This window comes from Poeciliopsis prolifica, unplaced genomic scaffold (genome assembly GCF_027474105.1).
Source record: "Poeciliopsis prolifica strain line A6 unplaced genomic scaffold, Auburn_PproV2 SCAFFOLD040, whole genome shotgun sequence".
In the NCBI taxonomy this organism is placed as follows: Eukaryota; Metazoa; Chordata; class Actinopteri; order Cyprinodontiformes; family Poeciliidae; genus Poeciliopsis; species Poeciliopsis prolifica.
In genome coordinates, this window is record NW_026562415.1 from 2,024,860 (window position 1) to 2,040,698 (window position 15,839).

General features: G+C 38.1%; 1 protein-coding gene across 1 annotated transcript in view; it reads right to left on the reverse strand.

Annotated features, from left to right (window-relative positions):
* Window positions 1-15,839, reverse strand: part of exoc4 (exocyst complex component 4) — a 112,356-nt gene that overhangs the window by 84,030 nt on the left and 12,487 nt on the right. The window contains exons 8-10 of the mRNA XM_055054792.1: window positions 13,503-13,683; window positions 4,267-4,412; window positions 3,216-3,304 (exon numbers count right to left, since the gene is read on the reverse strand). Coding sequence (XP_054910767.1) covers window positions 3,216-3,304; window positions 4,267-4,412; window positions 13,503-13,683 — 416 coding nt within the window. The remainder of the gene's footprint in view (window positions 1-3,215; window positions 3,305-4,266; window positions 4,413-13,502; window positions 13,684-15,839) is intronic.

A 15,839-nucleotide genomic window follows, 5' to 3' on the forward strand; every position in this document is an offset into this window, starting at 1 on the left:
GATGCATCTTTTCTACTTCACTTTTTGACATCGTGGAGTCATTGAAATTGTTTGACAGGCAAAGCAATTTGTTTTTCTATATGAAATAAGATTATCCCAGAAAAAACTGTTAATTGCTTTACTATTGTTGAATAATTCAATAACAATATAGATTACAATGAACCCTCATTTCCCGAACTGTTTTCTTCATCTTTGTGGACTTCAGAATGTCCACCACTGAAAATATATATCCCAGTGTCGCCATTGAAGACAATAAAAATCACTCCTACAGGCAAAACATAATTCGGCTTACACAATTTCTAAGGGCTACTGCTTGAAGTATAATATCCAACTAAATTTTGCCTTCAAGCAGTCTTTTGCAATTGCAATATAGCAAACTCCTGACATCACAAACCCCTGATATTGCAAGAAGATTACAAGTTAGTATTATAATCCACACTGAGATAAAACCATCCATGTAAAGAAGTAATTATGTGGTAAAAGGAGTTCACTCCTATAGTGAACAGCTACAGGCGCAGTTTACTTCTTTCGTATTATAAAGCTGTCCTTTGTAGAGGGTTTCCCAAGTAGTTTTGAACCATTGCCTCAACTGTAAAGTTAAAGTTTTTTTTATTTCAACTTGAAATTTGATCTATGAAAATAAGGTCATTTTCAAAACCCTGTCAATGCTTTCACAGTCTCGTAGTGGCATGACAAGATCTTATGGCTTTAACCGTTCTCATCAGAAAGTCTGTCTTGTTAAGCTTTTGTTTCAGTTGAGTTGAGTTTATATAAACCCTGGATTTGAGCGAGTGCTTTTAACTCGCATATCTAGGTTTGAGGCACACGCACGCACGCACACACGCACCCACACACACATCACATCTTTGAAATGTACATTTCACTTTACGATTATTCACTTGTGTTGCTCTGTAGCATAAACCCCCCACAATATATTAAAGTTTGGATCTCTAACCTGAATATAAACAAGTTTAAAGTGTGTGAATAAATCTGCTGGTGGTTATGTTTTTTCTCCAACATAAAAAGTAAGTGGTGCTCAATCTAAATAATTTTGCGGTCTACTATGTTAGTCACTGTTTTTATGCATTTAATGTTAGGGCATAAGTGGATGCAAGTGGAGAAAAAGTACAGGAGCAGTGGCAAAAAGCCTTCAAGGCTAAGTTTCTTGGTGTTGGAGTTAATAACTGCAGTGAGTTGGAAGTACACCACCGGAGGACAAAAAAAAGACTTTAGAAAACACCAGGCAGGAGACACACATGACTAATCTTTAAGTGTAGAGTAATCCCAAAGCCGAAAGTATTCATCAACTCAATCTCTATTTTCTAACTCTTTTCCTCTCCCTCCCTGCCCACTAAGTTTAATTTAAAAGGAGGAAAAAGTCCCTTTCCACAAAGTCTCAATACATATTTTTTTAATTTCTTCCCTCTGAAGTCTCTTAATGGCTTCTTCACTGGACCCTGATGAAAACAATGACTTTTAACCTTCCTCCTGCTCCCTCCTTCCCCCATCCATTTCTCCACTCCCTCCATCACAGTCGACTTATTTCACTTTCTAAATGATTTCTTACTCTTTCAATCTCTTTTCAGCCATTCAGGCCGAGGCACGGGCTCACAGACAGTGCTACACATTGTGACAGGTGAAATGAAAGCCAAGAGGAATCTCATCTTCTTATAAGCGCTCCGAGGCATTCAGTCAGTCAAAAAAAAAAAAATGTAGTTTTCTACCTTCTTTCTTAGGCGCTGACAGATGGAAGGAGAAAAAAATGTGGCTTTATGTGGAAACTATTTAGAGTTTTCTTTTATCCACCGTTCATCAATGCTGCTCTTATAGTTTATATTTACATCGTTGCCACTTTTCCTGTTATAGAAGGAAATAAAGGATGGATTGCAATGTCCATTGTATGTGACTGTATGTGCGAATAGCTAATAATGCAGCTTACAGTTTAATTCATTAAAGCGAAAAAAAAGCCCAAAAAAAATCATAACAACCAGAGTAAACTATATTTTATATAGTGTGGGGGAAAAATTATGAACCAATGAGATAAAAACATTTCCAAAGGGGTCAGTCCACAAAAATCTGGCCTAGAACTAAAATAGTATATCAATGATCAAACAAAAGTGGTGGTAGTATGATGGTCTGGGTTGCTTTGTTACTTCAGGACCTGGACAACTTACCATATTTGACAAAATCATAAAATTAGATGCTCACAAAAAAAATAATAAAAAATCCTAAAGAAGAATCTCTAACAATATGTTTGTGATGGTAAAATGGATGAACAATGAACGTTGAGGCAACACCATGTTTACCTCTGAATGCCACACTTAAAAGTCAATACAATGAAGGTTTCAAAGTGGTATAGTCAAAGCATAGCCTTAAATCTAATTTCGTTAATCTTAAATAAGCTGTTTATGCTTGAAACACTCTGCAATGTGAGAAAATCTGTAGTGAGCTAAATAAATTTTTACGGCGGCATTTGAGAAACAATCAACATAATAAAAAAACAATAAGAAAAAAAGTAAGGCAGTAGACAGCAAACATCGCCATCAGCCATTGCTGATTGAAACCTCAAGGTCACAAGCAGACGCACAGAGAGCCAGAGAAGAGGAAAAAAACAGAAGAGGTATGGGCAGCAGCACCATTCAGGCTCTCCAGGGTCCAGCTGTGTAGCTCACTTACTGAGCTATTTTGTGCGTGTGAATGTGTGAGCGAGAGCTTTTAAGGGCTTCTCCCTGTAGGCGGATTCTGCAAAGTCACCCTGTTCTCTGCATCTCGTCAATCTCTTTCTCTATCGCTGCTTGGTGCTCCACACTCCTGTTGTCTGCCTTTTTTTTTTTTGTTCCTAAGTGCAACTCCTCGAACTGTGACATGCCCTTTCTCTCTCTGAGCACCATTACTCCCTCCTCTTTCATTCTTCCAATTCCAACTCTTCACCTCAATCAGCATCTGAGAGAATCCCTCCACCTTTACAAACCGTGACCAAACCCCACCACTTTTAACTACTCAGTTCTTCCAATGCACTATACACAGAAATTGTACCATTTTACAATCCAAGATTCACCTCTGCTGTCCTTTTATCTTCTCTCTTTTCACCAATATTTCCACAGTCAACTTATTCCATTTAGACTACTTCCCCAAATCTTTGTCTTGGTGTCAAGTATTAAACTCTGCAACTTTATCGTCCGCTCCTCAGTTCATCTACCAGTCTCCCTCCTCACCTTGTAATTCTCCGCTTTTGCTGTAAAGTTCTCGTCTTTGTTCTCTCAGGTAGGCACTCATGCTGATTGCATGGGACGATGACTCAAACCTGCAAATAGAATAAAGGACATAGTAATAATTAGGAACGTAACTTAAGGTTGAGAAAAATTGCAAAGAATTTCCACTCATTTAAAAGATAAATAGTTATGTCACGTTATAAAATGAAACTGGAGATAGTATTTATTTGATATCAAAGATATTTTAGCTACTCGGCAGTGATCCCTAACCTTCACTAGAACACGTGTTACACTTAAATACCTACTAAAACGTCCAGTTGTCAAGGTCACTTCTCTTTAACAAGAGCTTTTCTAATCTAGATAAAGCTGTGTTTTCTCATTGAGCATGTTGGTAATTAAAGATTTTTCAGAGTATAGTAAAGTTTTTCTCTCTCTGGGTAAATTCAAAGCAAATTTATGGATTTATGTGACAGAAGAATTATACTGATATTATTAAACTGGCCCTTGCACCTGCAATATGTTGACACTATCTTGTTTTGTTTTTCTTATGCATTTTGATGCCAAGTATTATGTTGTAACGATGTGCCCTCTTATCCACCTTCTTGCTTTCAGAAAGCAAGAGTAATCTCAAAGGACTTCTTGATTTATTAAAGGTCAAAACAATATTGAAGCTTAACATCAATATTTTATTTGCACAGATACTTTTGTTTTGATTTGCAATAATAGCTTTAACAAAATAATGGTATGTAAAAGGTCAATTTGAAGGTGTTAACCTAATCAGGCTCATTCCCAGCTAACCTACAACTTAAAACAGTTGCACTCTGTTGTCTACAAAAAGTCATGATGACATGACTTTAAAGATTTCTTAATTTAGGCTCAAAACATCCGAGGTATCAGTCATCATCCTGTTTATCGAAAGAAAAGAGGCGGAATAGCAATAAAGTTGACCTTATCCTGGTACACACATTCATGCCCAGGATGACTTTACATCTTTGACCAAATCGTGACGTATGAAAACCTAAATGACCTTTCAAGCCAAGGTAGGGATACTTACTTGAACAGTGACTGTTTGGGACGCTGGGGTTTTTTCTTGGCGAAGAAGGCAGCAAACTCACTGCCGGTGCTGGCATAGGAGAGCTGAGCCGACTGCTCAGTGGAACTGCGGCTGTTCTTCACATCCAGGTACTCCATCAGCAGAACCTTAAATGCAAAGAGTGCTTTCTGTTAAAAGTAAAATAAAGGCACGAAGGCATTTTCTGTTTTGCTTGTGTAATGTCCTTCAGCTATGTGACACAAGCGCTTGTGCTTCTGACAAAAATGAAAGAAGAAAAGTAATTTGGATAACCACAAAACTTCTGACAACTTTTTGGATAAGTAAAGTCCAAAAAATCTGTTTTTTTAAGTATGCCAAGAACGTATTTAGCTGCCATTTAAAACATTAATAGCAACAGAATCAAAAACAGGTGTGGCTTCTGATCTAAAAGAGATGCAGCCCAACTGATCCCATTGATTTAATGGAAAATCATATTTTATGACAAAAAAAAAACCTTAAGAAAAATAGCAATCCACCAACATATTATGTCTCAATCTTATTACATACCCTAAAAAAAGATCTCAAACCCAAGATAGAAAGAGTCTGCAGACATGACAGGAACAGTTTTTTTCCCATTTCAGTTCCCTGATCTGTCTCCATGATCAATGCTAAAATCCATCAGTGTCTGATCATGCTTCATAAAAATCTCATCAACTTCTAACAATAGTCTGAAATAAGCACATCGAAACTCTGTCCAGACCCCAAAAAAGTTCACTTCCTCTATCATTCTATCTGTACATTCCCTCCGTTTCTTTCATTTGCTCTCATTTTTCAAAGTCTCTTTGAGCTTCAACTATCATTTCTCACATTTCTATTTTTTCCCCCCGTTTCTTGCTCCGTCTTCCCTCGGTTCATATTTGCCTCTCTCTCGCCCACCCCTCATTCCTCTCTCTGCGAATGCATATGTTCCAAAATAGCCTCCCATATCTAATAGCTTCATAATTTATCAGGGCCATTTAGCCTGTGTGTGTCTAATTCTGAAAGCGCAGTGTGGGTCAGCCCAGAATGGGACAGGAGTAATGGCTGAGCAGATGGAGATCCATCCCGACCATAATGATGTAATTAACGCTGTGCAGAGCATTCCCTGTCATGCATGGGAAAGCCTTCCATGCTCGGGTTGATATCTGATCCAACAAAGAAGCAACCATATAAAGTGAACTATCTAATGCAAGCAGTTTTCTTTCAGAGCTTATGATAAGCTAATAAAAAAGATATTTTAAGGGAAGGTTAAAACTATCAAGTCAACTTCAGAAACTTTTAAAGGATCTTGTTTCAATTAAATCAGTTTGGGCTCTTTGCCAGTGTTTACAAATTTAATAACACGTGTTAATCCACAATCTTTTACCAATTAATCATTCCCTAACACAGTTCCCCAATCACAACAGCCGAGCTTGCCGCCATATTACACTTGCCGACCCAAAACTTGCAGCAACGTGGTGACCACTTGCCACTGGCTCTGTGCTGCAGCTAATCCCATCAGTGTATTAATTACTAATGATGAGCTGACGGAGTGAAACCACCCCCCCCACTTGCTTGCAAGCTAACACCCAAGTGGACTTAATGAAATGCCATTGCTGGGCTGATGAAGGGGCTCCGACCCCTCTTAAATTGCATTAGCCCAGAGTCAGAGTGAACTTTGCAGGCAATTAACCGGACCGTTAGGACACAGAGAGTGATGGGAGGCAGATGATAAAAATTATGGAGGGAATTAGAGACAGAGAGATAATGATGGGAAAATAATTGTTTTATGGAAAAAATTGTTTCAACCAAAACTCACTATAGAGATCATGTTGGTATAAATGAACCAACCCCTTTGAGACTCTTTGCTATTTCTCTTTAATAATCCAATCCTGCCACAGTTACATTCTTTTGAATCAAAAACTCTTCAATTAGAAACTGATCTGGTTACAAAGTTACAGTTAAATGTTGTGATCAAGCTAAAAGGAAGATATAGGCTTAAAAAAATTTAATATGCTGCAATAAGTAATTAAAAACATAAAGAAAAAGCAAAAATTAGGAGGTACATAACTTAAACTGATTGAACACAATGGTGAACCTGGTTAGAAATGCTACAATAAACTAAAGCTGGAGCTGAATGAGAATGCATAAAAAGATAAGAAATTCAGAAACAGTGTGAACAAAAGATAAAGATAAGATCAGCAACGTGATTGTGGTTAGCAAAACAAAGAGTTGCTTCAGTGACTGCAAGAACATAATACAAACGCACAACTACACACACAAGTAAACAAATTCAATTGTCCACATTGATAATTAGTAATTGGTCCCAGAGCCCAGTTCCAAATGGGTGCCTGTTCTAATTTAGTTAAACCCCTGGAGCTTTGATAAGGTCTTACGCAAGCAGCACAAGCACTCAAGACCTTGAAATGAAGATTCACAAACATTACACAACTGTAATCTTTGAGCTCTCATCTTCTCTCTACACCCAGAAATTCCACATTTCTGTCCTGTTAAAACAGCTAATGGTGAGAATCAGAGAAAACTTAAAGCATATTGCATCACACCTGCAACGCTTCTAATTTAGGTTCATCCTGATAAGTATTCTTGCTTCTATTAATTAGATCTGAAGACTTTCATTAAAAGGTCAGAGAAAGTCGATTAATAAAACAGCAGAGGAAGAAACAAACCAGCTAAATTCACTAAAAATTAAAAGTCACAAAGCAACAAATAATAGTAAAACAAAAAAAAACACAAGCATGTAATCACGTAGAACATGTGCAAATTTATCCCGGCAAATTAGACTGCTAAGAGCAAGGGCTCAAAAGTGCTTGTTTGAGTGAGCGTGTGTATGCGTGTGTGTGTGTTTGTGTGAGACGGGCCACAAATAAAAATAACACATCTCTCTGCAGGGCTTCCTTTACAATCATTTCCACCAAAACTATTCAATCAAACTCGTTGTGCAAACGAATTGCTTGGGTCGCGTCCCAAGCTCAAATCAGTCCGCTGCCTGAGTGCAAAGTTAAATTAAAATGGAGAGAAGCTTAATGGAAGTCTGCCGCTGTAAATCATTAGTCATCTATTCGTTCATCGCTAAAATGCCCTGATGCTTTCATTCATGAAGCAAGCGCATACTCACCTTTTATTAGGCCCCAATAGCCAAAGAATTAGAGCAATTAGGAGAACATTGCTCAAAGCTTTGCAGGTGAGCACTTGACATAGGGTAAACCAAGAAGTTGGTTGGCTGAAATTGAAGGTAGATATATCATTTTGCTCTCACATATTTCCTTCTTCCATCCATCTCTGTGCTCAAGAAGTCTTAAAAGCAACAGAGAACAATTTCCACTTTGTTCCTTTCTCAAGGCTTAACAGAAATCATCTGTTTTCTTGCTAAATCCCTTGGCAAGCGTCTTGTCACTAAACATATTGACTGATATCCCTGGCTGCTAGCTTGAAGTTTAAAGCTGCAAGTGTCCTTGGCCGTCAAAGAGGGGCTCTGTATACATCCTGTATTGATTGTGCTCCAGAAACTTCAATAACCTTCACGAGTTGTGACGGAGCTCCAGCAGCAACGCTCTCCCAGCACCGGACTCCTGCTAAAGCAGCAGGGGTTCCCACCTGGAGGCAGTCAATCTTTTGAAGGCTATCTTGTTGACCAGAGGGAATGGAGAGGAAGATGTGGAAGCTGAAAACTTCTGTCCTTGATACAACCCCAACAAGTTGTGATTATTTTCTAAAACAAAGGAGACATAACACTTTGTTGCACTAAGTGTTATGTACTAAGTTTATTAGTGGCCGAATTTTCCTCAACAAGTTCTCTGCACTACGATCAAAATGATACGTAGAGCTACAGATGTCCACATGCATCCTGAACAAAGCTCGTTTTAATCAACAACAACTTCCTGGATGGATATTTGAACACTCTTCTCAGTATTTGTTAAGTTTCTAAAAATTTGTTGTCTATTCCTTACATTTTGAACTGGCTATTTACCAGGAATAAAAATAATAATAATAATCATGTGGAAGTAGGGGCCACTGAAGAAGCTTTGGGTGTCCAGTTCGAGAAATAGAAAATTGGTTAGGATAACAACCAATAACCATAAAGGCAACAAGAAATGAAAACTGCTGGAAAACCAGTGTTACTGTGAATAGTGAGGCAGCTTCAGACTCAACTTAAGCAATATTTCACTTTTGGCAGTAATGGCACATTGCAGCCAAATTATAAAAATGTAAAATCATCTCTAGAGGTTTGGACCAACATTGGTTTTGAAATGGTTAAAGCAACTTCGACTTCTTGAAGTGTTTAGACTTCCCAGTTTTTGATGAGAGCAATTCTAAAAATCCAGAATTGTGGCAGCATGGCAGCTCTGTTATATTAATTGTGATTTGCTCTATTGGTAGATTTTAGTTCATGGTTTCTTTAAGATGTATTGCTTGCTTGATCAATTGTTCCACAAGTGGATGCTATGCAGCTGAAAGGGTTCATGCTCTAACTTATTTTTACTTTCAGATATTTTTGTGATGCATAACCATGGCAACAATCTATTATTTTTTTAAAATGAGTCTTAATTCTTCTACAAGGATCTGAAAAAACCTGCAGTAATTTTTATTTCGCAGATGAGAGGTGGTGGATCAGGGAGTTGCTGTGATGAAAGGAACCTTAGCACAGCATCATGGTGTACTTCACTGGACTACAGAAACATATAAACATGATAATACTCTGGAGGACAGAATGAACATGACATTTTGATTAAAATGTCGGTCAAGAACATGGTAGTAATGTCTGTACTTCATATCCAATTAATAGAGGCTTATCGTCTTCTTGATTCTCTCTGCCACTTCAATTTACTTTATTTTCTGTTTGTTGAGGAGGCAAAAAAGAAGAAAAAAAATGTCAAAGCCTCTTGCATATGTTGACACAAACATGACACAGCCTTTTGTGTTGAGTAATCTGTGTCGACAAAGGGATTAATTTATGAAGCAGATTTAGATTAAACCAAAAGCTCTCCTCTCTTTCACATGGCGCGTAAACAGAGGAGCATTACCAGACACACAAGACAAAATACAACTGAACATCTAGTGGAAATTTAGAAAGGCAATGCAATAAAAAAACATTCACAGAAACCATCAAAAAAGCATTCGTCTTAGCACTCATGTCAGTAAATGTTAATAAAGGTTAGATCTAATCTGAACTTGATATTACTGGTTAGATCATCGGGATCTGTCCGTATTTTCGGATGCAGTTTCAAAAGTCCCTCTGCGTGCATAAGAAGCACCTCATTAAAAGTGAGATTTGCACTCTGGTCACATCCCAGGAGCAGACAATGGACGTGGCATGCAGGCAAATAGCCACAAATCCTTGCAGCGTCGGCAAATGGCAACCTAATTAACAAACTTCCAGGCATCAGACCAAACAGTAGACAAGGTGAAAGGGTGATGGACAGGAGCAGCCACAGACACCTTACTCTAGATAAGGATTGGGCCATCCAAATTACGAATCCATGTTGAGGTTTGTGAACTGTGATCTTTAATAAGCCGATAGCCAATTATCTGATAGCTTGAAACTTCTAACATAACTGTGAAGAAATGCAGACGTTTCTTTGCAAATAATTTCACTTAAATGTCATCTTTTTAGAAGTGCAAGTCCGACAGACCGGCTTAGCAAGTAAACAGTACACCTGAAAAGGAGAAAAAGAACAAAAAGAAGAGCATGTGTGCAGGCTTTAGCAGGAGTGTGGTGCTGCATGCTTAGAGATGTAAATTCACTGATCCCACAGATAATCAATAAACATACTCACAAATTCAACAGAGAGCAATTTGAAAAATTGCACACTGGCTTTAAAGTACACCTTCCTACATCAATACCACTGATTACCCTGCAGTTTTTTATGCTTTGAATCAATACTTCCACACTTAAACGACACAACCTGCAGAAGTATCTTGGGCCTTTCTGAGCAAGGATTAGAACTGTTACATGAATCCTGACTTTCAAAAGCTTGTTTACCCACTCCACTCTCTAAACCTACCGGGCCACAGTTGCACATTGATGAAAGTCGCTTCTCTGCCAAGGCCTTGTAGCTGTGTGCACCCTATGTTTCTGTCAGCTCCTGCAATCGTCTGCTAGTATGTCATGTGTAAAGGTCAACCTGGTTTCTGCACCTCTCCATGTGAAGGGAGGAAGAGAAAATAACACCTATCAAAGGTTTCTGTGGATGTCAAATACAAGAAATGCAATGAGAAGCAAGAGTCATGCAGGGATATAAATAGCTTTTTTTTTTGTAAATGGGTAGTCAACGAGTAACTAGATGTAGAGTGTGTTTTCTGTGACAATCAAAAAAGAGCACAGCACTATTTAAACTTGACACTTTGGAATATGTCATTCTATGACTAAACTGAATTTTAGCCATAAAATCGTTCATCTCTTCTGACCTCCTTTTGTGTTATCCACTTTTGTTCAAATCTTTCTATTTAAAAGAAAAAAAAGGAAATATCTACAGGGGTTTGATAAACATTTAAAATTCTGTACTTTTTTCTAGCTTTAATATATAAATGATGGATGGAAGGACAAATGAATGGGCAGATGGACAAGCAGATAAACAGATGAATGGCAGAGAGAAGGAACAGTAAATGGACGCAAATACAAAAAGAGAAAAAAGTAGAAGGCTGGATGGACAAAACCTTAAAACGTATTTTTTTTTCAGAAAATATCCAACACAACAGAAACACCACCTCCAGACAGAAGCAATGGGAAGAAACTCTAAATATTGCACGGAAAGTCAGGCCTGTGCTGGTCTTAAGGTCTGAGATATCAGCTGGATCAGTATCCAATAAAACCTGACAGAGCTGGTGTGGGAGCTGCAGGAATTTAATTTCTCTCATTGCTGACACGTGACACTGTAAAACAAAGAGCTAAATGAAGGGGGCGAGGGGAATTATGGGAGTTCGGAGAAGGAAAAAAAAGGCAGATAATAAGATTAAGGAGGAAATTACAGGGACCAAAAGGGAAATGCAGAAGGTATTGGGAAATAGAGATTTGATACAGAGGCAGCAGGAATTATGCTGAGGAAGCAAAGAGCAAGGGGAATGCAGAGTGAGAGAAAAAAGGAAAACAAATGGATAGATGTGGGTCCTTCTTATTGATATTATCAGTCAGAAAATAATAACACAAGTGACTGAGTAAGAAAACCTCATCTCACATAATGAGTATTCTAATCAAGAGATTCTATTATCTCACATGAGAGAGCCAAGAGAGATTGGAGCCACTGGCAATTGTGTGCTGGCTGTGGTCAAATACTGAGGAATGGCTTCCTGCCATCTAAAACTGTACTCATACAGCAGAGCAATTACACTGCATGTCTATGCACTAAAACCCTCAAAACACACATACAAATACCACAAAACACTCTTCATTTTGTGTGTTTATGCATGCCAGCTGGAAAAAGCTCAACCTATTGGAGGCACAGTCTCATTGTGGGAGTTAGACATGAAAGGGCTTTCAATTTCACTCGGCAGAAAGCATTCCATCGTTTTATTTATTTTTGCTTTTACGTGATCGATAGAAAGAAACACTGGGCTATCAATTACCATGGCAGCAGCCAACACATCCAAGTCCTCCACAATAGAAAAGCTCATTGTAGCCTGAATCTTACTTACAATAACATAAATAAACTGAGGCTTTGTGCTGATGTGATGTATATGTGAATGAATTCATAAAATATTTAAATACATTTTTTCTAGTACATTTGTTGAAAACCGTCAGATAATTGCTGCAAATGACAATTTAAAGACTGTCCGTGAAGAAGCTCCACATGAGGCACCATATTTTAAGATATTAACACACAAAAGGCACAAACACACACATACACACACCAATCAGTTTGAGAGCAATAACTGTCGCCGATTTTCCACTGAGAGTCACCGCAGGGTCATTTCAACAGCTGTTCAACCAATCAAACAGGAACAGGGGGATCAACAACCAAGCATAAATTCATGCCAATTAAAGAGCCTAAAATTAATCCAAGCAATCAAGCCTTCTTTATTTTCCTAACCACATGGAAAAATAAGCAGTTCGGTTTCAAGGTTTTATGAGAAAATTCATTTTTTAAATTAACCTATTCTTACCTATTTCTTGCAAAGGTAAAAAAAAAAAGAAAGAAAAAAAAAAGAAGAACATGATATGACTATTAGTTCAAGAGCTAAGCCAAAAAGCAGAAGCAATGGGTGAAAAAGTAATTACACCTCCACAGCCGCCATAGAAAATAGAGGCTAAGCAGAAGCCAGGTGTTGCCAATCTAATTCACTCGATAAACTAATCATTAGCAGGTGTGGGCTCATATTTAAAAAATGATGCATGATGATGTTGGAAAGCTGTTGGTTCGGATCATTCGGGTGTGCGATGCGCCAACGTAAAGCCAAGACATTAGCAATATCAGGTGAGAAGCTTTATACAAAACTGTGAAGGGTTATGGAGGCAATCTAAAATTACAGAAGTTTTTCACTCTACAAACCAAGTAGGATAAACTATTAAAAATAAACTTATTTTTGGCAAGCCATGTATTGCTTGTAAAAACTTCAAAAAAATAAAAAATAATGAAATCCATGCCAAGTGTTGCAGCATTTCCCACATCAAACTGGAGATTGAATGAACACCCATAAGAATTTACATTTGCAGGTTGCCAGAAGCTTTGCATGGAGGACTGAAAAAAAAGTAATGACAATTTTTGGCCTACATGCAAAATGCTGATTAACAAAAACTAAAAATGAACTTCACCCTGGATGCGCCATTGTAATGGTGAAGCATGGTGGTGGAACCATCATGTCGTGGCAATGTGACAAAATATGTCTTTGCACAAATATATAAGCCCAAACTTTCTCTACATTCAATATAGGGGCCACTTTGTAACTGGCCTTTTAGTCTTTATTAAATTATACCAACACTACATAAATGTGTAATGCTTTGGGGTTACTTACACCTCAGATTTATTTAATTTTCAGGTTCACAACAGATAATTAATAAAATTTAATACTTAATTTATGGTGTAGCATTTAATAGATTTTAATTTAATTTTGTTTTATGTTGCTTTTGGACAAGGTGAATACCATGGCAACTGGAGGTAACAAGTATAACTTCAATACTAATGCAAGTACCAATGACTTTAAACTATATTTAACCTTTGTACACGTTTTTTCATGTTTTTCTTTGACTGTTTCATGTTTTTCTTTGACTGTTGCAGAAAACTAACCTGCAGCACTGCCTGGATCTTGGCAGATACATCAGCCTGCTCGTAGAGCTTGATCCTCTCCTCATGGGTCACACCCGGAGTGTGTGCAGCAATCTGCTGCATGTGGGCCAGCACCACACTGTGAGCCTGGGCTACCGCCTTGAACTTGTCAAACAAAAGCTCCAGCAGTTCCAACAGCAGCCTGCAGAGGGAGCCAGAGAGAGAAGAACAAAAGGGTGAGCGGGGGCAATGTGCAGAGAGGCAGGCAACGGAGGGATGGAGGGCACTTAAAGAAATACTCAAAGACAAAATGACATTATAGTAAACAACGCACAGCCCTGCTCCACAAACTGTTGTTGTCTTATGAATTTAAAAATTCAAATGCAGGTTACGTAAACTGAGATGAAGTGTTTCACAGTTCAGTTTTAATTACCAACTCTCTTGAGCAGAGACTTCAGCATTTTTCCCCCACGTAAATAACGCAGCACCTGGATGCCCCTAGAAGGATCCAAATGAAAAGCCATTCTCATTAGCTCTAAATGGCTCTGCTTGAAGTAGAGAGCGCATCCAAAACCAAACTGACCTTCTACTACATCTGAGTGCCCTACTTAGCGCTAAAAGCTCACAGTTGCTTCATCTGCCAAAATGCTTTCATACAGACTCTGCTGTCCCTCCTTTTGGCACAAGGACGGAGCTTTTGAAGTGAAGAGGGAACAGAGGTTATGTTAGATGAGACGGATGATGACGAGTAACTACTTTATTTTAAAGGAGGGGATTATAGTTGATAATGAAATAATGGCACAATCTATGTCACATTTTTTTATTGGAATTTTTATCATTTTAATTAATTTTTCTCTACCTGGCAGAATGGATATCAAAAGTTTGGTACTAAATTTCTGTCAGCGTTTTAATTACAAAAATAAAAACTGAATAAATCGAGTGTGTCTTCAATGACAGTTTAATGCAATTATATAACGCTAGATCTCCCATGACAGCCCTTTATTGCTCCTTTTTGGTTAGTTACAAAGTAGCGAGGTAATCCATTGGGAGGTGAGGTCTTGTAAACCATACTTATCAAAGTTATTTCTTCACACTTTCCCTGCCACTTGGCTGTAGCTCCGAGCATGCTTTATTCCTGCTTACATCTTACACCGTGCTGCTATCTGCTGGACTGTTTCATGGACATTTTCTCATAAATTAAACCTTGGATGCCACCTTCTGAAGTAGTTCCCCGCATTACAGAACTTGGTTGCCTTCCTTCGGGCCACCTTTTTCTGAGGAGGAGGAGAATACTAAAATACATCAATAATGCAAAAACAAAGACTGGCATCATTACTCAGAAGTACAGCGGAGGAGAAAAAAAGAAGATGCTGGGGGTTAGAAGGTAACAGTGTAAACTGATCCCTGAGATGGTAAATTTATGCCCAAAGCCTTACAAAACATAGTGGAGACTGGGTAACTTATTTATATGCCATGCATGCCTTTACAGAGTGCCTTGCAAAAGTTTGTAATATATATGTAAAGTTTTTCCAAAGATTCTCCCTTTAATTTAGGTCTGACCTTATATTAAGCCACACCAGTATGAATGTTTAGGGCTGTTGTTCTGCTGAAAGTTGAACAGTGAGATCCTTACACCATCATGTTTTCCCCTGGGGATTTTGTATTCCAGGTGGCTTTCAGTATTGGTTTTCCACAACACATTGCGTTTGGCACATTGGCCAAAAAAGTTTAGATTCAACCTGACAGGAAACCTTCTCATGTGAAAGCTGCATTTTTAGGCTTTAAACAATTATTTTCTTCTTAACACTACATTTACTGTTGCAAAAGGGCAAGACTTGTGAAATGCACAGCTAATGGCTGTCTATTTTCTATTTAAGGAGAAAATAATAAAAGCTGGTGATGGTAAACATTCAAAACGTTCAAAGCAACAAGAAGTATGAGACACAATTAATAGGAAGTATTAGCAAGAAAGAATAGATTAACTTTCAAAAAGTGTAATATTTTCTTGACTATGCACATGAGAAGTAAAGATAAATGCATAACTTATGATTTTGACATTGAGACATTTTTTTTAAATCTTACCAAGCTTTCCACATTCGGCTCACTCACTCTTCTATAGACAGACAGTGAAGTGTAGACAACCGAGTCTTCCTCATTATCTCCCAGTGGAGGCCATCCTAATCCATATCGTCTGTTCCTTGAGACCTCTCGTCTCATTTCCTCTCAGGATCGAAGCTGACACCAGTCGCTCATGAACAGCCGAGAGAAACAGTACAGAGTCTCTAACTAACTGGCCAGCAGCAGGAAAGTGTGTGACTCATTTTGGAAGAACAACAGCAGCATAAAAATTAGATTATC